Raw genomic sequence first — 26,833 nt, 5'->3', positions numbered from 1 at the left:
TATTTAATGTGCTATAGTTTGCAAAGTGCTTTCTTTACACTGCATTGTGAGATAGATACAGGGCAAATATGGTTAAGTTAAAAGGTAATAGCTAGTAAGTGACAAAATCAGGATTCTTTGTTCCAATCTCCATTACACTGCTTCCTCTCTCATCTAAAAGAGAAGAGTTCATATTATTATGGTATTTGGTGGATTGAGGGTACTTTAATAACTTCTGGATGGTTTGAAAGTTTTTTGTTTTTTGTTTTTGTTAGGGTTTAGATTATTTAAATATATGAGCCCCAGGTCCCTCATCTGTAGAATGAGGAACTTAAACTAGATAACCTCAGAAGTCCCTTCCAAATATAGACATATGATGCTCTTTACCATCTCTTAACTATAGTTAAGAATCTTAAAATTTTGAGAAGAATTTTTAGAAGTATATTTTGAGGGGATGCCTATCAGTTGGGGAATGGCTAAATAAGTTGTGCTATATGGTTGTGATGGAATGCTACTGTGCCATAAGAGATTTTAGAAAAACATAGAAAAGACTTATATCAAAACGAAGAGAGAAATGAGCAGAATCAAGAGAATGTGGTATACAGTTATAGCAATATTGTCCCAGAACCACTTTGAATGACTTAAGTCATTTTGTGTATTATAAATACTCAATTCAACTTCAAAGGACCAATGAAGGAAGATGACAGCTATATCCAGAGAATGAATTGATAAGTAGAAGTATGTATATAGTATGGTTTTACATATATTTGTAAACATGCACATTTTTATCCAAAAGTAGCCTTCTGTAGGGTGGGGTGGGAAGGGAGGGAAGAAATAATTAAAAGTGCCCAGCAGAGAACAAAAGAGAACTTAGAAGGAAGCAGAGAAAAGCAGGATAACTGAAAACAATATATAATATTTATTACATAGTTTGGTCCAAAAGAAAGTCAAAAGTATGAATGAAAGTTCATGGTTTTATATTGAATTCTCTTTTTATGTTATGCTATATACATGGACAAATTCTTTTTAAATTCAAAAATGAAATATAACTTTAAAAGTTTTAAAAAGAATTTTTTGAGCATTGACTAAAAAGATTGTTTTACAGTCTTGTAATTAAACTGAATGGAACATAGTCTTAGTGTTATTCATGAATATCTTTAGTTTAGTGTTTGAAACATAATAGAAATAACTTATTTCTGTTATTTGTATGATGTGTGTGTGTATCTTTATAGAAATAGAAAGCTGGGGTGGCTAGGTGGCACAATGGATAAAGCACTGGCCCTGGAGTCAGGAGTACCTAGGTTCAAATCCAGTCTCAGACACTTAATAATTACCTAGCTGTGTGGCCTTGGGCAAGCCACTTAACCCCATTTGCCTTACAAAAAATAAAAAAGAAATAGAAAGCTATATTTCTATAAAAATATGAACATATATTTTGGGCTTTCATATTTCAAGCCAAAAATTGGATTGGTACCAAAGAAATAAAAGATAAAATTTAAGTATGGTTGGGTAGGGTCTTTCATTGATAGGACAATCTTTTCTTTTAAATTATGTTGCTGATAACTTGAAAAATGCCAAAAATAGGAAGACTTGTCACTGTGACTTTTGAAATTGAAGAATTAAATGAGTTTCTCTTTAAAGAGGTATAGTTCTGGGAGGCGGCTAGGTGGCGTAGTGGATAAAGCACCAGCCTTGCAGTCATGAGGACCTGGGTTCAAATCCCGTCTCAGACACTTAATAATTACCTAGCTGTGTGGCCTTGGGCAAGCCACTTAACCCCATTTGCCTTGCAAAAATCTAAATAAAATAAAATAAAGAGATATAGTTCATATATTAGATTTTTGTAGTAAAAAAGTTATGACTTGCCTTAATGAGAATGATTAGTAGTTTTATTATAAATGACAATGATAATTTTTATTGAACAAAACCTTCTTTAAAGCTACCTCAACCATGTTCTGATAAATTTCATCTTGGCATAAAAATAATCTAGAGATACTCAAATGTTCAAACAACATAGTTGCTTTTTACCTAGGAGACTTTTAAGACTTGACATTATTCATTTGAAGGCTTATAGTTCTTTCTGTTATATATTAGTTGCTATTGCTTCAGTTGTAAAATGTAAGTTTTTGTAAATAGTGTGCTGTGTAATATAATTTATTTGCAAAACATGACAAATACTTGTAAGTCCTTCTTAAGTGAAGTCATTTTTTTTTGACAAGGCAATGGGGTTAAGTGACTTGCCCAAGGTCACATATAGGTAATTATTAAGTGTCCATCCAAGGCCAAATTTGAACTCAGGTCCTCCTGACTCCAGGGCCGGTGCTCTATTCACTGTGCCACCTGGCTACCCAAGTTAAGTCATTTTTGTAAGTCTTACAGCTTATTTTAAAAAAAATATAAAGCTATTAAGAATCCTTTTAAAAATAAGTCACTCATTAAAAAACCAAATATATTTCATTCTTATAAAAAAACTTTACAGCCTACAATATTTGATATCAAATAAATAAAACTTTTAAGTCTTACAGCTTAATTGGGCTTGTATATTTTCTCTTTCTATAAATTTAAATAGATTCTTGCTACTTGTGTGAAGTTGCTGCTTAACCATAAAATAAAATGATTTTATTGAGTTTGCCCTGAAGTAAGGTCCACTGTAGCAATGCTGCCCATATATGGTGGCTATGCAGGAAGAGCCAGGTGGTGCTGCAAAGCATTGAACAGTGAAGCGTGTACTTATCTGGGTTTGACATTTGTCATCCCATACTGCTAAAGGGAAAGAAAAATCTGCTTTTCCATATGTTTATGCTTTTTTTTTTGCCTGCAGTTTTGACCAGATGGTCTGGTGAACATTGTTTACTTTAAGATACCATCCCAGATGTTTTTGAATGTTTATTTTATATATCTATATATCTATTTATATCTATATCTATATCTAATATCTATGGTGTACAAATCCACAAATTGCATATTTTAATTTTAAAGATTTCTTTTCATGGATGGCATGAAAGTTGGCAAAACTTTCTTCTAGAAAAGTTCCTAAAATGAATAATAACAGATCTCAGCTACCACAGAGCCATTTTATTACCATCAGTTTAAAATTATGTATTTGGTGAGATTTACACTGTTAGGTTTTGGTAGCATAGTGTAAATAATATCAGTTAAAGAACATAGCTGCAAATAACTTTGTGCTTATGTTTATTTTTTATCCTTGTACAGATTTATTTGTATTTGATCTTTACTTGAAAAGTAGGCTATTAGGGTGTTGTGTGCTTTTAATTATTTCCATGTTTGCTAGTAGAAAAAATTTTTTTTATTTTCCATGCTAGAAAGTAGTTATTATTATGTAACAATTCATTCAGTGAGGCATTAAAAATGTGAGAGATAGGAAGGCCCACTTTATATAAATTATATATAAAACTATTCAAAACATTTATTGGAAAAACGTTAATAAGAAATGTTAATTACCTACCAAAGCAGATAAATATTTTATTATTTATTTGATTTTATTTTTCCATTTATATGCAAAGATTGTTTTCAATGTTTGTCCATTTGCTAACTTATGAGTTCCACATTTCTCTACCACCTTGTCTTCCCCTCCTCTCTCTCTCTCTCCAGAGCAGTATTTTTGTGAAAGAGGAATTAGAATTAGAGGAATTAGGGAAAAGAAAACCATGAGAAAAGAAAAAACATAACAGAAATTTAAAAAAGTGAACATGGGGGGTGGCTAGGTGACATAGTGAATAGAGCATCAGCCCTGAAGTCAGGAGGACCTGAGTCAAATATGGCCTCAAACACTTAATAATTACCTAGCTGTGTGACCTTAGGCAAGTCATTTGATCCCATTGCCTAACCAAAAAAAAAAAAGTGAGCATGTAGGCTTTGCACTGCATCCATACTCCATTTTTTTGTGTTTTTTTTTCTGAATGTGGATGTCATTTTCCATAAGGAGTCTCTCAGAACCCTGAGAGAAGCTGTGTCCATCAAAGCTGATCTACCTCACAATGCTACCATTAGTGTTTTCTGTACTCATTTCATTGACAATTTTTTTTTCTGTGCAAAGGATATATTGTTGAGTCCCTTTCCTATGCTGAATCCCATCTCTGGACTCCCTCAATCTTCCCTAGGCAAAAGTTGGAGGGGCGAGAGACAAGGAAGACAAGTTTCTCCCTATACTCCAAGGTCTCCATTTATTTACCAAAATACAAATACAAGTGCTTAAATACCTTCCCTAGTTTCTAATCCACTCCCACTCCTGTGGCACTTAGTAAAAATAAAGCTCTGGTGCTCAAGGACACCAGGTGAAAATAATTTACAGTGCTTTTTCACACACACACACACACACACACACACACACACACACACACACACACCTCTGTCCCTAACAATATAGAAGATATATAAGTTGGATTAGATGACCATGGTGTCTTCCTACAATTCTAGTCCTCAGAGTTATGTCACTGTTTGGTACTATTTAAAAACAGAAAACAAGATCAGAAGAGATTAGACAAGGAAGATTCTACTTATATGACAACACTATTGTAAGTGAATACTAAAAGAGAAAAATGACAATCTCTGATTGGGGAGAAAACAAAGCAATATATATAAACAAATTATATATGGGATAATTAGGAAATAAAAATTAAGGGAAGAAAGTCACTAGAAATTATGAGAATTCAGTAAAGACTTACTGTATAAGATAGATTTTTAGTTGAAACTTAAATATGGAACACAATAGGCAGAGATAGGGACCTGGACAATGGCCTGGAGCAGAGGACATGGAGTATTTTATTCATGAAAAGGAGGCTGGTGCTGCTGTATGGAAGGGAGTAAGACATGAGAAGATTAGAAAGATAGGAAAGGACTTTGAATGCTGCACAGGATTTTGGCATTGATCATTGAGGTGATAGGGAACCATTGGAATTTATTGGATTGCTGGGAGGTGATGGTAGAAAAATCACTTGAATATCCTGGAGTGGGGAAGAGACTTGAAGCATTAGGTTACTGGCACTAGTCCAGCCATGAAGTGATAGGAGAGTTTTCACCACAGTAGTGACAGCGTTAAAGGAGGAAAGGGGGTATAATTCAAGACTACTGCTAAGGTAAAATCACTAGACCTTGGCAATAGATTGAATATGGAGGGTGAGAGACAGTGAAGAGTTGACAAAGTTTCTTGCCTGGGAGACTGAAAGGATGGTTGTTTTCCTTGACAGTAAGAGATAAAATCGGAAAGAGGAGAGGGTTTAAGAAGAAGTATGATGAATTTCATTTTGAATGTATTGATTCTAAGTTGTCAATTGAACATCCAGTTTGAGATGTCTAAAGGCGGTTGGAGATGTGGGATTGGAGGTCAGCAGAAAAATTGGAACAAGACCTCTCTGTAGATTTGAGGCTTATCAGAGTAGAGATGGTAACTAAATCTATGGGAGCTAGCTATAAGATCTCCAAATGAGGTAAGTATTGATGAAGAAGAGGAGGCACAAAACAGAGCCCCATGGGACACCTAGGTCAAGATCTGGAGGAAGATAAAATAAAGGAGATGGAGAAGAAATGACTGAATATATAGAACCAGTTGAGTGGTGTCTTAAAAAGTTAAGAGAGAAGAAAGGATTGAGGAGAGAGTGATCAACAATGTCAAAGGCTGCAGAAAGGTGAAGGATATTGAGGTCATATCATTTGGCAGCCAAGAGATCATTTGTAAGTTTGGAGAGAGCAATTTCAGTGGAAAGATAAGGTTGGAAGTCATATTGTAAGGGGTTACAAAGAGTAAATGGAGAGAAAGTAGAGATGAAGTAGTGGCAAAAGGCATATGAGGGATTTGAGATGGGGAAGAAAAGGCTCATGGCAAATAACCTTAAATTTCAAGAAAGATATCCTTAAAGTTTTTCAGTTTTTTGGGGTTTTTTTTTTTTTTTTAGATTTTTGCAAGGCAAATGGGGTTAAGTGGCTTGTCCAAGGCCGCACAGCTAGGTAAAAGTGTCTGAGGCCGGATTTGAACTCAGGTACTCCTGATTTGAAGGCCAGTGCTCTATCCACTGCACCACCTAGCAGCCCCCAATAATAAATAAATACTTATTAAAAATAAGCAATTTTTGAAATTAAAAAGTTTAATTCTAAGTATTTCAAAAAGGACAGTAGGAAAAAAGTGTACCCAATCAACCAGTGAGTCAGAAAGTATTAAGTTTATCAAGTTAACAAACATTAGTTGTTAAGTGCCTACTATATGCCAGGCACTGCTAAGTATCACATAATTTTGCCATTGGTTATGTACTATCTTGTATAGTTTAACATTTTTCTTCATGTGAGTTATTTTTCCATAGATTTATCACCATGTTCTAAAAATTCTTTAATTTCCTTTTTATGAATTCAGATCCAAATTAATAATTTTTCTAATTTGATTACATGTAGTTTAAATAATTTGTGGGTTTTGTTTACACTTATAGGTTCATTTTCCAAAGTAATAAGGCTTTGTGAAGAAAAATGTGAAGCAAGTGAAATATGGAAAGGAAAATGCCAAATCAGCAGTTTACCAGCTTCTGTGAAAGGAATTAATAACTTGGGGAACACTTGCTTTTTTAATGCTGTCATGCAGGTAATATATAAACACTGAAATTATAATTTTAAATTTGGCTTACTTTATCTGATTGCCTTTGGGAAATGGTCTGTTCATGAAATAGGAAAGGAAAAGTAACTAAATCCAGTCATTTACAACAAAATGAATATTCATCCTATGTTTGTGTGTGTGTGTATAATATATACATATATATGTATATGTTAACAGGCACAAGCTTTTCACATAAGAGTAGCAATGATTCTTGTCATTTTCAGATTCTGAAATATGCCAACTTTGTTTTTATTACCAACTTAATAGATCCTTTCTTGAATAAATGAATTTTGTTGTTTAAATAGTAATGACATTTAACTTCAGTGTTCTTTGCTTAGAAATAGCTGACTGAAAACATTTAACATGAAAGATGTTTTTTATAAATAAGCTATAAGCATAAGATGTAATAGAATCATTGAAAATTTTTTTACTCATGAGGTTTTTAGATGCACTAAATATTTAAATTTCGAGAAATGTTACTGGCTACAATTTCATACTGGAGTTTGCTTACTTTTTCTAGTTATTACTAAAATAATACATTTTGTTCGGCTGGTAACCCAGGCAATAGGTCTCAGTCAAAATTAAAAATGAAGAAACCATATGCTATATGTTAGTACACATTTATTAAGAGAAAAGGCTTTAATTCTGTCTTCTTTTAGAACCTGGCACAGACTCACATGCTCAATGAGCTGATGTATGAGGTCAAGGAAAAGGGGACAAAGTTAAAAATTTTTCATACTTCAGACCCCCAGTTGGTAAGTATCTTTGTAAATCATAGTGGTGTGAGAATAAGTCACCTTCAGAATTCCATACTTGGGATAGGAGACAATGACTAGAAATTATTTTAAATTAAAAAAAAAAACTTTGAGCTTAAAGCATATTTTTAGCTGTTGATTAAAAGATTTTTTGTAAAACAGCAAAACACAAACTTCTATAAGATCACATTCAATTTGAGATGCTAAAACTCAAATATATCAGGAAACTATAAAAAAAATCTTAAAAATGAAACACAGAATATTTTTTCCTGACATTATCATCACCATGGGAAGGCATTTTTAATGTAATATATACATAATTTGGCCTTGGCCTTATTATCCTTTTTTAAATTGAAATTTTAGTTTATTTTTTTAATTACATACTATATAGTTTTTCAACCTTCATCCATTTACAAATATATGAGTTACAAATTTTTCTACCTTCCTCTCTTCTCTCCCCTTTCCCCATGACAGCAAACAGTCTGGTAAAAGTTGTATTTGTGTTTAACGTATTTACATATTAGTCATTTTGTTTATGAGGAATTAGACCTTAAGGGGAAAGAAAGAAAGCCATGAGCTAGGAAGGGAAAAAATAAGAAGTTTTCAAAAAGTTGAACATAGTCTGCATTCAGATTCTATGATTTTTTTTTTTCTCCTGAATGTGGATGGAATTGTTCATAACAAGCCTCACAGGATTGTCCTGGATCTCCAAACTTCTTAGGAGCTGCATCCATCATAATTGATCTCACAGTGTTGTGGTTAATGTGTATAATGTTCTCTTGAATATCTGTTGATATCCTTTCTAACATTCTCCTTAGTTTTGTATAATTCTAGGTCCCTTCTTTTTCCCCTTCCTGCACAACTTCTCTAAGTATAGTACTTGTTAATATTAGGCTAATAGATTTTTCTTTTTCTGGGCTTTTCTGAGACCAGATATATATATATATATATACACACAGCATCTCAGGTTAATGTCACCTAATATACTGTAACAGAAACTTAAAAATTTACTTTTTCTTTGTAAATAAAAGTAATTTTCAAAAATCCTATATTAAATTTAGATATGAATATATTATTATTCAATAGTGGATTGCTCTTTCCAGGTCCACTGTTTGAGCTTGGGAGATTTAGAGTAAAATATTAGCAGTGTGACCCTGTTTGCTTCAGTTTCCTCATCTATAAAATGAGTTGCAAAAGGAAATGGAAAAGCATTTCTGTAACTTTGTCAAGAAAACCATAAATGGAGTCATAAAGAGTCATACATGACTGAAGAATAACAAAAAAACTTGTCATTACTGTTTTTTGCAATGAAGTTTATATTCTGATATTTACTTCTCTAGAAGTATAGTCTCCCCTGCCTCCTACCTGTTTAAATAACTCTTATTGAAAGCAGCATGCTTACTTTTACTTTCATATTTATGGATTAAGGGTTCCCTCCCATAGACTTCTGAAGTTTTTAATGTATGTAGAGGAATAACATCTGTATTAGAATTTGTTTTCAAGTATCTTAGAAGTGACTATCAGTTTATATTATCACTCAGGCAGAAAGCCTTTTTAATATAAAAGAATTATGAAGAAATATAACTTGCCTTTTCCAATATTTAGCCTGGCAGGGATTTTTATTGATGCTTATTAATCAAAATTTCCTAAAACCATGTGGTTACATTTTTGCACCAAAATTTTTACATTCTTTCCCCTTCCTCTCCACCACACCCCTTCATATCCCCAAATGATATCCTGGCTTTTGAGCAAGTTCAGCCTATCCTACATACAGTTAACTGAGATCAGTTTTTTTTTCCCTCGTGTTCAGTACCTTGGGATACATTTGGGGGTTTTTCTTGGAAAAGATAATGTGATGGGTTATCACTTCCTTCTCCAACTCATTTTACATAAGAAGCTCTGAGGAAAACAGGTTTAAGTGACTTGCCCAGGGTGACCCAGTTCAGAAGTGTCTGAGGCTGGATTTGAATTTGGGAAGGTGAGTCTTCCTGACATTCTATCCATTGTGCCACCTAGTAGAGAAAATCACCAGTGTTCCAAGTCTTAGTACAACTTTAAGTGTAGTAGTTTAAATTAAACCAAACATCTTAACAAAGTGGTAGCTCTTTTTGTTTTTTGTATTTTTGTGATTAGAGATTCAGACTACTGATGGAAAATTAAATTTCTTATTACAGGATCCACTAGTGGTGAACCTGTCAAGTCCTGGAGCTCTGACTTCAGCTATGTTCCTGTTTCTTCACAGCATGAAGGAGCCTGGAAAAGGACCACTTTCTCCTAAAGTTCTCTTTAACCAGCTATGTCAGAAGTAGGTACAATTATTTTAAAAACAAATACTTCTACTGCTACTAAAAAGAAACATTCTCAAGAGAGTACACGTTATTTAATTTAAATTGTTTAACTCCTTTAGTAATGTTCCTGTTGTTACAAGATATATTCAGTGTTTTAAAATTATGGAATCATAGCATCTTAGAGATCAAAGGAACCTTAAATATAATCTATTTCAGCTATTTTTTGAATTATAACTAAGGAAGATAAGGCATAAAAGATTACATTAAAAATCACTCCTATAACTTTAAGAATACAGTATCTAACTTAAAAGGACCCTATGAGCATTTCTAATAGTCATTTTACTCTTTAGAATAAAAATAATTACAAACTACAGAAAAAGAGTTTTACATTTTAGACCCAAATTTATTTTGTTTATGTGGTTGTATTTAATTTGATCCCAAATCAGATATTTGTCACTTTAAAATGGTTTTAGATTTTCTAGATTTTGTTAGTTTTAGCCTTTTTGACTTATCTGGTGCCTTTTGAAACTGTTGATCATTCTCTTTTTGTTACTTTCTTCTCTTAAATTGCACTCTCCTATCTCTTCTCTTACCTGACTGACCAGTCCTTCTTCATTTCCTATATTAGATCTTCCTCAAGGTTATACCTGCTCAATATGAATGTCTTCCAGTTTTCTTTCCTAGGCACTCTTCTTTTCTCCCTTTATATGTACTTTCTCACTTGGTGATCTTATCAGCCCCCATGGGGGAGCTATTTCTATGCAAATGATTCCCAATTCTATATTATCTACTCTTAACCTCCTTCCTGAATTTCAGGTTTATATCACTACTGCCTGGTTTTTTGGAAATCAAGCTGGATAGCCAATAAACATTTCAAACTTAGTACATCAAAAAATGATCCCATATTTATCCTCAAGTCTTCCCCTTTTCTAAATTTTCCTATTGAAACATCGCCTATCTAATTATTCAGTCTTAAAATTCTCTCCACTCATGAAGTAGTCATCCTGATGCATTTCTTAAAATAAGAAAACAATAGAGAAATCTCATTACAAAAAATTTCAATAAGAATGTTCCAAATCACTCATAACAACAGAAATGCAAATTAAAACAACCCTGAGGTTTTACCTCATACTTTGCAAATTGGCAAATTTCATAAAATATCTGGAGATCAACCTGCCAAAGCACTTTAAAGAACTTGTAGTTTCAGTTACAAAGTGCTTCTTAAAGAACAAAAGAACAACTTAAAATAACTGGAGGAATATTCAGTGCTCATGTGTAGACCATGCTAATGTAATAAAAATGATGATACTTCCAAGATTAATTTACACTTTTAATGCTATACCAACCAAATTACTAAGGGGTAATTTTATAGGGTTAACTTTATAAGATTTGATAAAATAATAAAATTAATTTGTAAAAAAAAGCAAAAGATCTAGAATATCAAGGAAAATGATGAAAAGAAGTAATGATGGAGGAGAAATAGCACTTTTAAACTGAACTATATTATAAATCAGCAGTTATCAAAAAAATTGGTTATTGGTTAAAAAATAGATTAATGGGACAGAATAAACAAGAGAAAAACAGAAACGGTGGAACAGAATAACTCTTAGCTCGATAAAATGGAAAACAAGTTACCTAGGGGAAAAACTCCTTCTTTACATCATATTCCACAATATATTCTATGTAACCTTAATATTAAAGGAAAAACTGTGAAAATATTAGAAGAGAAACAGTACTCATAACTGTGAGTAGAAGATATATTCTTGATCATATAAGAAATAGAAACAATTTGGGGACAGCTCCGTAGCACAGCGGATAGAGCATGGCCCTGGAGTCAGGAAGACCAGGTTCAAATCCGGCCTCAGACGCTTAATAATTACCTAGCTGTGTGGCCTTGGACAAGTCACTTAACCCCATTGCTCTGCAAAAAAAGAAATAAAGATAATTTTAAAAAAACTTGATTTCATGATACTAAAAATCTTGTGTGCAAAAACAAAATTAATGCACCTTGTATAAAAAGGGAAGTTATTGAATGGGAAAAAATGTTGGTTTCAAATTTCTCTGATAACCAGTTATAAATATGCTGTATAAAGATAATATAATATATAGGTGACTAATAATAGCCATTCCCAGAGGATTTGAACAAGTTTCTCAAAAGAAAAATTGCAGAGTATTCAGTCACAAGAATGCTCCAGATCATTCATAACAGCAGAAATGCACATCAAAACAACTCAGAGGTTTTACCTCATACTTTGAAAATTGGCAAAAATGAACCCAAAATGGCAGTAGTCACTATTTTGTTTTAGCTTTTTTGCAAGGCAAATGGGGTTAAGTGGCTTGCCCAAGGCCACACAGCTAGGCAATTATTAAGCGTCTGAGGCCGGATTTGAACTTGGGCACTCCTGGCTCCAGGGCTGGTGCTCTTTCCACTACGCCACCTAGCCACCCCCAGTAGTTACTAATTAGTTGGGGAATGGCTAAACAAATGGTACATAAATGAAAAGAAAATATGAGTGTGATGAATTACAGAGAAGCATAGAAAGACCTATATGAACAGATACAGAGTTAATTAAACAGAGCCACAAAAATGTTTTTTTTCACATTTACAATGCAGTTACAATGAAATGAAATGAAAAAGATGAAAAATGAATATAACAAAATTATAATAATCAGGCAGGATTAAAAATGGAGAGATTTTTTTGAAAATACTCCTAATCCATTCCTTTGTGGGGGCGGGAGGTGCACAGGTATTACACATTTCATGTGTCTGGTGACTTTTTCAGTTTTATTTTTCAAAAAAGTATTAAATAGGATGACTCTCTAGGAGGGGAAATAGGAAGGGTCCTTAGGATACCTATAATGTTATAAGAAACAGAAGACATCAACAAAACTTATTTAAAATAAAAGTAAAGCGGTGTTCTAGTGGATTTCCAAATAAATCCCCCATCTCATTTCATTCTTCTCAACTGTTCATATTTGAATTTTATTGTTTCATTATTTAATTTTATTTTTTTCATATTATCAATTTATTAAAGAAAGGTGAACTTTTTAAAACAAGGATGAGACTCTCACAGCTCCATGTACTGTGTAGTCATGCAAACAAACTAAAGGTGATGCTTTCCACATCTGCTCTCCAGAAGGGGCAGAAGTCCTGGCGCCAGAATCAAGTCCCTCTCTTCTTACTGATGGCTCTTTTGTTTTGCTTGGAAGCATTTCCCCAACCTCACTCAAGTAACCACACTCAAAATTTCATAGACCACTTCTCTCTTCTGCTACCCCACCTATGGGATGCTGAGGATCCCAGGAACAGGCTACTCTGGGAGTATTTCTTTGTTGGCAGCTTAGTTCCACGATGCAGAATAAAATAAGGACAATACAAAATTAGAGTAAGTTTGAAGAAATGTAGCATGACAGGTGAATCTGATTCTTGCAGATCTTCCCAGTTTATACTAGCTTCAGCTCTGAAACATTTTATAAAGGAATTCTGGCAATGGGTTAGGGAAAAGCAGGTTGGAAGAGTATCACACCCTTATTTTACTCTCTGTCCTTCCTCAAGATCAGTCTGGACATGAAATTGAATGACCTGAATTCACATATGGAACAACAATCCAAAACATAAAAATGGTCTCCTAAGAGTTGGGTATTATCAAGCAGGTTACTGGGGAGAGGCTAAGCAGTGAAGAAGAGCCTCTCTTACTTTAAAAGACCCAGAGGGAGAGAGAAAATGCTGAACCTAGGTCAAAAAGTTAAAGGTACCAAAGGCCTGGGAAATTTTACCATACTGAACTAGTGACCCCTAAATAAGAAGGGGAGATTGTCTGTCTATCATAAACCTGTTTAGCTCCTCCCCACCTGACGTGGGAAGGGAAAAGAGGGAGATGTGTCTCTTTTTTTTATTTTCACAAGCCAAATGGGGTTAAGTGGCTTGCCCAAGGCCACACAGCTAGGTAATTATTAAGTGTCTGAGACTGGATTTGAACCCAGGTACTCCTGACTCCAAGGCTGGTGCTTTATCCACTACACCACCTAGCCGCCCCTGAGATGTGTCTTTCAAAAGAGTAAATTGTTACTTTCTGATGCCCAACTCTTTCCTCTAGTGGTCAAGGGTGTTTGATCTTCTAGGTATGGTAGATGCAGTTTAGTCCTTGGACATGCCTGGCTTTGGGAATGGTTGTGCTAGCCCTGCTGCTGCTTTATAGGTAAATCTTGGCTGGATCTTCCTGGACTATACAGTCTTCATCTCATGGTCTTGGTCCTGCTCTTCTTCTTCCTCTTCCTCTTCTTCCTCTCCAGGAGCATCCCCATCCCTGGCAATCTCTTCCACATGAGCAAACATATCAGCCATCAGTGCTTTCTCCAACCTCTTTCTCACCTGCTGTACAAGTTCTTCCTGTTTCCTGATGTCTTCATCAGTCACCATGAAGGCTTTGCAGAGTGGTTGGGAGGTATTAAGCCATAACCCAGGATTCTTCTCAACAGCAGCTGAGAGCTGCCCAGTGATGGGCATTGTACTAGTGTGCGGGGCATTGTACTAGTGTGCGGGGCACTGACAATAGCAGAGAGGAGGGTTTCATCAGTGCAACCTGGGCCAACCCCTTGCAAACCTTTAGGAAGATCCATTGTTTTCACAAGCTCTTCTGCAATGTCAAAGGCATTCAGTCCACTTAGTTTCTTTTCCCAAAGAAGCTTTCGAGGCTGGTCCACAGCCTTCTGTGGATCACTCTTTACTTTATTACTGGGATGGTTAGTAATCTTGATAACAGGCTGATAACAGCAATCTTGATAACAGGCTCTTTGAAGATGGATGCTGTCTGCTGGACAGGGAGTGCAGTATTTAAATCTGGTTTTCCTTTTGCGCCCTGCTCCGCTGCCCACGCCCCACGCCCCTCCTCTTCCTCCCACCTGTTTCATTAATTTTAAAAGAAAAGTCTGAAACACCAGACTACTGGATTTTAGAGTTGGGAACCTGCTCAAGGGATCTGCAAACTTACCTTTCCATTCTTACATCTTAGTCCTTTTCTGCCATCCAGAGACGCATAGTCTCCAGATATTTTCACTAGCTCTGCCCCAGGCCTGGACCTCTGCTTTCTCATCTCTATTTCCTGGCATCCTTCCAAGTCCTAGCTACAATCCTGTCTTCTACAAGATGTCTTTCCTTGCCACCCCCACCCCCCCAGTGCTAGTGCTTTATTTGTATGTTGTTGTATACTTGTCTGTGAGATGGGGTTCCCCTGGAGAGTTGACCTTTCACTGTATCCCTGGCCTTTAGAACAGATTATCTGGCACATAATAGGACTTCAGAAATGCTTGCTGACTAAACTACCTCTCCTATCTTGGGCTGGGACTTTCTACTATTTGTTCACTTTTATGAAAGGAGATGGGGAGGGAATAACTTAGAACTCTAGCCACAAGGGCTCCTACCCATCACCTAAGCAATATAGCTGTGCTCTTTTCTACTTTGAATCTTCTGTATAATTCTCTAAAAATCTTTCATTAAACTCCAAGTTAATCTAATTCAGGTTGGAATCTATGACATTGTCTTGCCATTCCCACCTCCCAGACCTGTCTTCCAACTCCATATATATATATATATATATTTTTTTTTTTTTTAAATTTCCTTGAAAGAGTGTTATCATGGAGAATGGATGATGAAACCCACTTCCTTCACATTTGGAGAAAGGTTGTTGGTTACAGATGACAGAATGTTGTATGCTTAATTATTTTTTCTTTTTAACAATGGAATAATTCTTTTAATAGGATATGAAGTGTGCCTGTGGTATAAAAAACAAAAACAACAATAAAAATTTTTTTAATGAGGCAGACTTTATCTTTTATATCCTACAAACACTTGGTACATTGCAGGAAGTACAAGATTTAGATTTGAATTTCAGGCCTGTCATTTAGTAGCTGTATGACCAAGATCAGAGACCTTATTTGAAAAATGGAGGTGGTATTACCTGCACTTGCCACTTCATAAGGTTGATATGATCTTGAAGTAAAGTAATGTATAGAAAATGGATTTTTGTTAAACATTATATAAATGTAAACTTCTTTTATTATTATTATATATTCAATAAATTAGTTGTTTGAAGGAAAGTGCAGAAAATTCCTTTTAAATCTGTATATAAGTACTGTTTTTGCTTTTGAAAGAGTGCCTGTACCAATGAAAATTGGGGCTTCTAATATAACTTCACCTTGCATTGTAATAATCAATAAAGTTGTAAGGTTATAGCAAACTGTAGTAATATTTGTTAGGTAATAAATGCTGTAGTTATTTGTTGTAAGGAAATGGGTATTTTTATTTACATCTTCTATCAGAGAATCTACAAGCAATAGGAAATGAAAATTGCCTTTTTCTCCTTGGATCAATATACTTATTTACCTCTAGCTCAAATGTCAATGTCATAGATGCAAAACAAGTTCATCATAGAGTATCTCACTGCAAACAGGAAATTTTATTACCTTGAATTCTTCATGGAAAAGGGACTAGGTGATTTTACAATATAGAACTATCAGTTTCTTCAGCAGTCCTGAATATTGATTTTATTTCCATTTTTATAAATATAAAAAATAATGAAATAATCAATGTAGATGTTTAACAGACCATTACAAACACAAGACCATTTGATTTTTTTATTTCTTACTATCTGTTGAATTTCTCTTGAGTTTCTGAATCAGCCAAATTTACTTTTTTTTTTTTTGCAAGGCAATGGGGTTAAATGACTTGCCCAAGGTTACACAGCTAGGTAATTATTAAATGTCTGAGGTCAGATTTGAACTCAGGTCCTAACTCCAGAGCCAGTGCTCTATACACTATGCCACCTAGTTCTCCATATGTCAAATACTTTGGAAGAAAAAAAGGCAGATAGAAATCAGAAATTGAAATAGTAAGTAGTAGTATACTTAATTGGTAATAAGGCAAAGCAGTTCTTCCTCATAAGCTTAAACATTTATAGTGCTTGGTTTTACACTGGATGTCCCAAGTCCCACTGCTATTTTAAGCTGCTAAAACTATGTAAGTTACTTAGGCTTAAAATGGTACCAAAACTTTTGTAATATCATTACCACCACATCCCAGTGACCTCTTTTTATTCTGTATGTAGTACTTGTTTTTTGACATGATTCTAAAGTGCTAGGTCAAAAAGTTAAAGGTACCAAAGGCCTGTGCTGAATTACATGTTTGGACAAGAAATATAAAGGAACTTTTTAAAAGGGAAAAAGAAAAGGGCAGTTCTTCTCATAACAAACAACTGTCTGTTGTCGGTACTAATTCATCCACTGTTAATTTTGCAGCTATCAAACATTTGTTGGGCCAGATTGTAAACATAGCTACAGGGTCCTTCTGTTTATTTTCCACTGTTCTGGATATTAAGACGCCAGACTTAACTTACGTGGAGATTTTATGACTGATCACGTTTTCCATACTAAAAGAATAAATGCTTTATTTTATAACACTTGATTGACTTTAACTTTATATTAAAGATAGTTAAAGTCATTCAGTCATTAAGTATAAAGTGCCTACTTGCTAAGTGCTAGACTATATAAGGACAGAAGAAATTCATTCCAAGCTCCATAGTTACTGGTGAAGAAACTAAGGCCCATATCGGTTAAATGAATTGACAAATGAAATCACACAACCAGTGAGTGTTTTTCACACTTAGGTCGAATGGCTCCAAATTCACCATACATTCTACTATTATGATGCTGCCAATTAATGGCCATTAAATTTTTTTTCTAATGTTATAGTAATTCATCCCCCCCAAAAAATTTGTCCTGAGTAAGAATGAATAGTATAAGGCTTAAAAACTAGGAAAGGGGAGGCTAGGTGGTGTAGCAGATAGAGCACTGACCCTGGAGTCAGGAGTATCTGAGTTCAATCTGGCCTCAGACACTTAATAATTACCTAGCTGTGTGGCCTTGGGCAAGCCACTTAACCCCATTGCCCTGCATAGATAGAAAGATAGATAGATAGATAGATAGATAGATAGATAGATAGATAGATAGATAGATACTAGGAAATACATATAAAATTTTTTTAGCTTTAAATGTTTTCAGTAGGTTAAGATTGAAGAAAATGAATGAAATAGCAAAAGAAATTCTATAGAATGACAAAAATTTGTTTTATTGTTTCTGAAATACCATCCTAACTGAAATCATATACTTTTTACTATATACATTATTTACTATATTTACTATATAAAATTATTACAGCTGTTGAAGTGAATAAATTGCAATCACTCCAGCCCTGCTATATATATTCTAGACCTTGTACAATGTGCTGAGCAAAAAGGCAGAAGCGAAACACCTCCTTGCCTTTCACTAGGGGAAAATAACATTTATATAAAGAAGTAAATGTAGGTATATGCAAATTTATTTTCAGGAGATTAGTATTAGCAACTGATTGAGGTTACTAACAGGGAAGAATTGAATCGTATTATTTGGCAATTTTGAAGGAAACAAAAGAGTGAAGGACAAGGGCATTATAGCCATTGCAAAAGCATGGTGATGATATATGGAATATTGGGTGAAGTGTGGTGAGTAAGGGAGAGCAAGAAAATCAGTTGGTAAGCTGTAGATTGCGATTGCCTGAGGAGGAGAACTATTAGGAAGGTTTTTGAGAAATCAGTTGGGGCCAAGTTGTAAATAACTTTAAGAGCTAAACAGAGGAATTAATATTTTATCCCAGAAATAATAAGGAGCCAATGAAAGTAGTATTTTGAATGGGGAATTTATTTTGTCAAACCTACACTTTAAAAACATTACCTAGATACCTGTGTTTAATAAGGTAGAGTAGATAGAGATTTGAGGGAGGGAGATCAAGTATTAGGCCATAAGAGCAATCTATTTGAGAGATGATAAAGAGTGAGGGGTGGTGGCTATGTCCATACTAAGAAACTGCAGGAGTTTTTTGGAGGTAGAAATGGCAAGATTTGACAACTGATTAAATATTCAATTATTTTAGTGGTGAGGGAAAACTGGAACATGACAGTGTGGTTGCAAATCTGGGCAGCCAGAAGGGTTGTGGTACTCCCAACAGAAAAGGAAATTTAAGGGGTCTGGGTTGGGAGTGAGAATCAGTTTTTCACTTTTTGAGTTTTAGACATCTATGAAACATTCAGTCTGAAATAATAAGTAGTTAGAGAAGTATAACTTGAGGTCAAGAGAAAGACTGAACTGGACATAAAGATTTGAAGGTCATCTGCATAGTTTCAATTATCATTCAACAAGAATTTATTTATTAAGTGTCTGCTTTTTTGCCAGGCACTAAGGTAGATGCTGGAGATACAAAGAACAAAAAAAAAAAAAAATGAAACCATTTCTACTCTCAAGGAGCTTAACATTCTGTCAGGGAAGACAGTATGTACATATGTAAGTATTTACAGAAAAATTACAAGGTAATTAGAGAGGGAAGACACTAATAATTGACTTCAAGAAAAGCTTTCATGTAGAAGATGGTGTTTGAGTTGCGTTTTGCAAGAAGGAAGAAGTCAGTGAGGTAAAAATGAGGAATGATTGCATTCCAAACTTAGGGGAAACTTAGAGATAAAGACCGGAGAGGAATTGCCTGAGGAACAGAGAGAGAAAGCTGATTTGGCTAGATTGCAGAGTCTAGAAGGAGTTTGTCCTGGGAAGCTAGAAGGAGGTTGGGGCCAGATTGTGTAAGATTTTAAAAGCTAAACAGCAGAAGAGTTCATATTTTATTGTAGAGTTGGGAGAAAGCCACTGGAGTTTATTGAGTAGAGGAAAGACCAGGTCAGATCTGTACTTAAGGAAAGCCAATTAATCAATAAGTATTTATTAAGCACTTAACTATATGCCAAACATTGTATTAAGTGCTGAAGATACAATAAAAAAGGGCAAAAAAAATAGTTCCTTACTTTCAGTTGGAGAAGATAATCTCAGAGGGAAAGATACTAAATATTGGAGGGACCTGGATAGGTTTGCTTTGAGGAGGTAGCACTAAAATTGAATCTTGAAGGAAGCTAGGAATTCTAAAAGACAGGGGGGAGGAGGGGAAGCATTCCATCCTTGTGGACAGTTAGAACAAATATATGGAGACAGGAGAGAAAAAAAGCAAGTAGACCAGATAATCCAAGCTCAGAGTGAATAGAAGGGACCAAAGTATAAGAATTATTAAAAAGAGAGGAAGAAGCCAGGCTGTGAAGCGAAGCTTAATGTCAAAAGATCATCATATGCGATCATGAAGGAAATGAGTAGTTGATATCACATGATCTTAGGAAAATTACTTTGACAACTGTTTGGGTGGATGGATTAGGAGTAGGAAGAGACTAGAGATAAGGAGACTACCTAGAAGGCTTCTCTAGTAGTAGAGATTTGATGAAGGCCAGATCTATAGTGGGGAGAAAGGAATGTATACAAAAAATACTATGAAAGTAGTATCTAAATACAAAGCAAAACTACTTTGTCTACAGTAACGTAATAGTTTCTAAAGTAAAATTTGGTCACCTATAAAGGGCTGTATAAATGTGAGTTACAACTTTTTTGGGGGGAAGGGGGAAGTTTGGAACAATCACATACTTTGAGGAATTTTCATACAGTACCAAAACACTATATGAGTGCTTTGAAGTCAGCTCTCATTCATAAAAGTAACCATAATGATCTTTTATTTCTAATCACATCTTTTCATTTCTTTCCCCACCTCTCACCTTCTTCCACCCCCAATCTGTAGTTTTAGCTGGAAAGTAAAGCAATGTTATCAGGAAAAATGACAATTATAAAAATAAAGAAAAATTAGATCGCAGTGATAATACAAATCTGACAGCTAAAAGATAAATTACGCTTCTGGCAAAAATGGAAGACTTGAAGATGGTAAGTTGTGTTGACCATTCACAGATGTGATGACATATGGAAACTAGTCCCAATGTACAGAAACATGTTGTTTGGTGCCTGCAATGAAGTATGAGAGCAGGTTGAATTTTGAAATGGTCACAAGAAGATAACAGCTGTGTGTTCGAATCATAATATAAAAGGCTATTCTAGTTTCTTTAATATTCCTTTTTTAAAAAAATCTTTCATTTTTATTCCATGTTCATTTCAAAACAATAAAAAAAAGAAAGCTGAAAAGCAGTGCAGAAAAACATATAGATTGACCAAATGTGATGTGCTGCATGCCCTTTGTCCTCAGTTCTCTGGATCATTATAATTACAGTATTTAGTTTATTGTTGTTTTCTTCTCTTTCCATTTACAGTGGTTTAGTCAATCAAGTATTTTTTCTTTTTAAAGATTTTATTTTGAGTTTTACAATTTTTCCCCCTAATCTTACTCTCCCCCCCCCACAGAAGACAATTTGACAGTCTTTACATTGTTTCCATGGTATACATTGATCCAAATTGAATGTGATGAGAGAGAAATCATATCCTTAAGGAAGAAACATAAAGTAAAAGAGATAGCAAGATCAGACAATATCAGTTTTTTCCCCCTAAATTAAAGGTAATAGTCTTTGGTCTTTGTTCAAACATCACAGTTCTTTCTCTGGATATAGATGGTATTCTCCATCACAGACAGCCCCAAATTGTCCCTTATTGTTGCACTGATGGAATGAGCAAGTCCATCAAGGTTGATCATCACCCCCATGTTGCTGTTAGGGTGTACAGTGTTTTTCTGGTTCTGCTCATCTCACTCAGCATCAGTTCATGCAAATCCCACCAGGCTTCCCTGAATTCCCATCCCTCCTGGTTTCTAATAGAACAATAGTGTTCCATGACATACACATATCACAGTTTGCTAAGCCATTCCCCAACTGAAGGACATTTAATTCATGTATTTTTTTAAATGCTACCATATGCCAGGCACTATGTTGAGTCCTAGGAATACAAAGAAAGTCAGGAAACAGCCCTTACTCTCAAGGAAACCACTACCTAATGAAATGGGGGGGCAAGATATAAATGACTTTGTAGGTTGGAGATAATCTCAAAAGGAAGACACTAAGATTAAGGAGAATTGGAAATGACTTTTTGAAGAAATGTAACTGTAGCTGACACATGAAGTAGCTGCAATGTAAGGGTGAAGGAGAGAATTCTGGGTATTAAGACAGCCTGTGAAAATTCCTGGAATCACGAGAGGAGCTGTTGTAAGCCAGTATCACCAGATCATAGGGAACATGTGAGTGAATTACAGGTTAAGACTGGTAGGTTAGGAAGGCTTTAGAAACCAAACAGAGGATTTTATATTTAAGCCTGGCAGGAGTGAGCCAGTAGAGTTTATTGAATGGTTAGACATGGCTAGGCTTATACTTTCGGAAGATCATTTTGACAGCTGAGTGGGGAGGGACCTGAGACAGGAAGAACCAAGAGCAGGCTTCTGAAATAAGTCAGATATCTTAAACCAAGGGTGGTGGCAATATCAGAGTTGAGAATGGGGTATACACAACAGATTTTAATAGAAAGGTAGAAACAATGAGGTGTGGGTGGCTTTTGGTTGGAGGGGTAGGAGTAGGGAAGTAAAAGAATGAGGAGTTGAGCATACCTAGGTTGACAGCCTCTAATTGACTTGGAGGATGATAGTACCTTTGATGTTGCATATAATCCCTTTTGATGTTATTTTCTTTTCCTCTATTTTTTTCTGATACCATCAGCTCTGCCTCAGGTGGATCACATTCTTTATCATAAGTCCATCACAGAAGTTACTTCCATATTTTTCCACAGTTGTCATTGCTGCTTGTAATTCCCTCTGTCCATTCCTCCCCACTACCATCTATTATATTTTCTCTCTCCTTTCACTCTGTCCCTCTTCTAAAATGTGCTGTAGGGTAGCTGAGAGGCACAGTGGACAGAGGACTAGCCCTAGGGCTAAGAGACCCCAAGCCCACATATCACCCCAGAGACCCAGCTACCACCTGGCCCCATGGTCCCAGACAGGCCACCCAATCCCAGGACCTTATAAAAAGTAAAAAAGAAAATGTGTTTCTCTCCTATGATCTACCCTCTCCTCTATCACCCACATCTCCCCTCTTCCTCCTGATCCCCTTTTCTCCTTTTTACTCTAGATGTCTTTACCCTGTTGAGTGTGTATGCTGTTTACTCTCTGAGCCATTTCTGATGAGAATGAAGGTTTCCTCATTCCCCCTCCCCTTCCCCACTTCCATACCAGTACAAAAGCTCATTGCAAAAAAATTTCTTTTATATGAAATATCTTAGCCTATTCCACCTCTCCTTTCTCTTACTCCCCGTACATTTCCCTTTTAGCCATTGACTCCATATTTACAATACATTATATCTTCAAATTCATCTCTCTCCTTTGCTTCATCTATAACCTGCTCTATTAAATGAGAAGGTTCATATGAGTAGTATCAGTATCATTTTTCTGTGCAGAAATACATGCAGTTCATCATCATGAAGTCCCTCGTAATTTACCTTTCTGCATTCTTTATGCTTCACTTGAGTATTGTACTTGAAGGTCAAACTTTCTGTTCAGCTTTGGCCATTTCAGTAGGAACATTTGAAATTCCCCTGTTTCATTGAAAGTCCATCTTTTCCCTTGGAAGAGGATGTTCAGTTTTGTTAAGTGGTTGATTCTCAGTTGCATTCCAGCCTCTTTTGCTTTCTGGAATGTTTTATTCCAAGCCCTACAAGTTCTTAATGTAGTTGCTGCTAAGTCCTGTATGATCCTGACTGCAGTTCCACAATATCTGAATTGTGTCCTGGCTGCTTGTAATATTTTCTCTTTGACTTGGGAGTTCTGGAACTTGGCTATAATATTCCTGGGGGTTGGTTTTTTTATTTGCAGCTCTGGAAACTGCTTCTGCTGCTGGGAGCCATGGCTCCCTGGTGCCCTGGGGCTGTTCCTGGGCGTCTGAAGTTCCTTTGTTCTTGTGGGGCCACCCCTCTAAACCCATGGAACAGAGTTTTTCCACTATTTTCCAGGTTACCTTGGACTGGAGAATTGCCTCACTGGATCTTTCTGTGGGTTCTTTCTCTTGAAAATTTAGTTAGAGTCATAATTTTAAGGTTTTTGAAATATTTTGTTGAAAGCACCTAAGAGAGGTTCTTCTCCTGTTGCCATCTTGGCTCCGCCCCCCCCCCCATGTTATTTTCTTACAGTGCAGTTATATTCCATTATATTCATATACCATAATTTATTAATTTCTTTTTATCACTTGATGAGTACTTTGTTTCCAATTATTTACTGCTGCAAAGTATTAATATGAAAGTTTTGGCATATATATGGGAATTTTTCTCTTGGCCTCCCTGGAGTATATGAGATAGATCTTTAGTCAGAATATAAATATTTTATAGTCACTTTTTTAGAAGAATTCCAAATTGTTTTTCAGTGACTGGACCTCTTCACAACTTAACCAGTGTTACTGGTTAATCAGTTTATTATTGTCTGTCTGTCTTTAACCTTTCAAGTCTTTTGTCATCTTTTTTCCAGTAAAGTCTTTCAAATCTTTTTTCCTATATTATTTTGATCAAATGAAGATGAGAAAATCATCTCACTATTTCAACCAGTTCCACTGCAAATTTGTTATGTAACCTTTTCCTACTGTATTTTCCTTTTCAACTCACTAACCCTCTCTTCACAACTACTCTTCTAAACCTTTTTATACCTCCTCAACCTACCTTCCCTCCACTCTCAGCTGAGAATCTTGCATCATTTAAATTGAAGCCACTGGGTGTGAGCTTCCTGTTCTCTCCTCTTCCTTATCTTCTGCCATTTAGGTGCCTTCTGTCATTTCACTCCTATCTCATGGGATGAAGTGACTTTACTCTTCACCAAAACTAACTTTTTGTTCAAGTGAACCTATTCATTTCCATCTCTACTAATTCATTTCCTATTGCCTATACACATGCCCATATCTTCCCTATTCTGGAAAAAATATGCTCACTTGACCCCTCTATGTCTTCTGCCTCTGTTGCTAAACTTCTTGAAAGTCCCTACAATAGGGACCCCCCCCACACACACACTTTCTCTCTTCTCACTCTCTTAACCCCATTAGAAATTAGCTTCTAACCTTAGCATTCCACTGAATCTGCTTTTTCCAAAGTTCCCAAATTCAATGACCTTTTCTCAGTTATCATCTCATTGACCTCTCTTGCAGCCTTTGACAACTTTGACTACTCTGTCCTTCTAGATTTTTGGAACACTGCTCTGCTGATTTTCTTCCTACCTATTTGACTGCTCCTTCTCTATTTCCTTTGCTAGATTCTCCTCTGATTGTAGGTCTCCCTCAGGGTTCTGTCCGGGGTCCCATTCTCTTCTCCCTCTACACCATTTTAGTTAGTGATTTCATAAGTTCTCACGGATTCAATTATCATCTCTATGTTGATGTTTTCCATATTTTCCTTTCTTGTCCCAGTCTATTCAGCATTTGAATCTCAAATCCCAGTTCATCTCAACCTGAATGTCCAGTAGACATCTTAAACTCAATTTTTCCAAAATGTAAGTCATTATCTTTTCCCCTAAACGCTCCCCTTCTACTTTCCCTATTACTTTAGAGGGCAACACCATCTTCCCAGTCCCTCAGGCTTATAATCTAGGAGTCATTCCTCATTTTTCTCTCACATCCCAGACCCCATATTCAAACTGTTGACAAGGCCTTTTGATTTAACTTTTACAGTAACTCTCAAATACATCCCCTTCTTTCTTCTGACATCATCACTCTGTAAAGACCCTCATCACCCCTCACCTAAATTATTTCAATAACTGCTCTCAACTCTCTCCCCACCTTAATCCATATTCCATATGACCACTAGAGTAATGTTCCTAAAAAGCAGATCTATTCATCACACACACACACACACACACACACACACACACACACACACACACACACACACTTCCCTCCCCTCCCTACTGTCTCCCACTCAGGAACAAATTTAAAAAGTTAAGTTATTCAAAGCTCTTCATAACCTAGTCATAGTCTCCTTCTACCTCTCTGGTCTTCATACTCTTCAATCTGACACTGACCTCCTGGCTATTCCGTGAACAATATACTCCCATCTCTTAAGTTCCAGTTATTCTCTCTGGCTGTCTCCCTTACCTGGCATATTCTCCTTCCTGCACTCTTGACTAGTGACCTCCCTCATTTGTAAGTTTCAACCAAAGTCCCACCTTCATTTAATACTGATTGCCTCACATCCAGGGTGGCCTCCAGTGATCCTGATTCATACATGGCCACCAGACCCAGATGATTCCAAAGGAGAAAGTCAGCCTGGAGACTTAGCACAGCTCCCCACACATGCACTCAAATTCAGTTCATGTGCTTGTCAAGGCATCACCTCCATGATGTCATGGTCTTTTTCGATAATAAAGGATAAACATCTTCATCCTGTATATAGCTCACTTTTTATCTATTAGTTTGCAGGTTGGCTCCTCCATTGATGGCAGGGCAGATCTTTTGCCTCTTTCTCTATGCCTACCACATGGCATGGTGCCAGGCTTATAGTAGATGCTTGGTAGATGTTTATTGATTGACTATCTTCTTCCACTAAGGGTGGCATCTTTTTGCATATATTTGTATTTCCAGCTGTTAGAACGATTTTAGGCACATAGTTAATGCTTGTTGAAAGCTTTTTTAACTTAAAAAATAGAAACCTTCAGATTTAGATCCTTAAAATACATGAGTTGTATTAAGTCTAGAAAGGCAAATAATTTTATGTATGGTATCAAGAATTTACAAGTACTTTTGTTTTTGCAAATTCTTTATTAATGGAACTGTATTCAGAATGTCTGTGGCTTTCCTGAACTACTTGGGAAACAACTCACTTAATAATGGAGCCTCTTGAAAAAGAGAGGTCCATGTTTTCAAACTGCTTTTTAGATCATTTTTTTAACTTCTGTAAGCTAAAGCACTTTCCTAGACAAATAATGTTATTGGGGCATGGCTAGGTGGTGCAGTGGATAGAGCACTGGCCCTGGAGTCAGGAGTACCTGAGTTCAAATCCAGCATCAGACACTTAATAATTACCTAGCTGTGTGGCCTTGAGCAAGCCACTTAACCCCATTGCCTTGCAAAACAAAACAAAACCTACAAATAATGTTATTGGGTGGTCTTATAGTGAATTAGTAGTTTTAAAGAGAATATTTTTCATTGTTCAAGAGAAAATATAAAAATTATTTCCATTCATTAAACATTTCTTAAGGCCTATTTTTCAGAGCACTAAATTATGTGCTAGGCAAGAAAAATAGTCTAACTATAAATAAAGTATTATCTTTGCTCTTTTGCAGTCTATGATATAGTAAGCTCATAATC

General features: G+C 35.7%; 1 protein-coding gene and 1 pseudogene across 5 annotated transcripts in view; one reads left to right on the top strand and one right to left on the bottom strand.

Moving 5' to 3' along the window:
* The window catches only part of USP45 (ubiquitin specific peptidase 45), a 90,379-nt gene that overhangs the window by 31,078 nt on the left and 32,468 nt on the right, over window positions 1-26,833 (top strand). For 3 of the 5 annotated variants that reach the window (XM_074187230.1, XM_074187229.1, XM_074187231.1), the window contains exons 6-8: window positions 6,417-6,565; window positions 7,237-7,332; window positions 9,507-9,637. In XM_074187230.1, the coding sequence (XP_074043331.1) occupies window positions 6,417-6,565; window positions 7,237-7,332; window positions 9,507-9,637 (376 nt within the window). Of the gene's footprint in view, window positions 1-6,416; window positions 6,566-7,236; window positions 7,333-9,506; window positions 9,638-24,937; window positions 25,021-26,833 lie in introns of those variants that run through there. The other 2 variants (XR_012468499.1, XM_074187232.1) reach the window with 2 other exon arrangements.
* On the bottom strand, window positions 13,653-14,729 carry LOC141487828 (methyl-CpG-binding domain protein 3 pseudogene; annotated as a pseudogene).

This window comes from Macrotis lagotis, chromosome 5 (assembly GCF_037893015.1).
Source record: "Macrotis lagotis isolate mMagLag1 chromosome 5, bilby.v1.9.chrom.fasta, whole genome shotgun sequence".
Classification (NCBI taxonomy): domain Eukaryota; kingdom Metazoa; phylum Chordata; class Mammalia; order Peramelemorphia; family Peramelidae; genus Macrotis; species Macrotis lagotis.
Note: the sequence above shows the minus strand (reverse complement) of the source record. Positions and strands in the feature narration are given on the sequence as shown.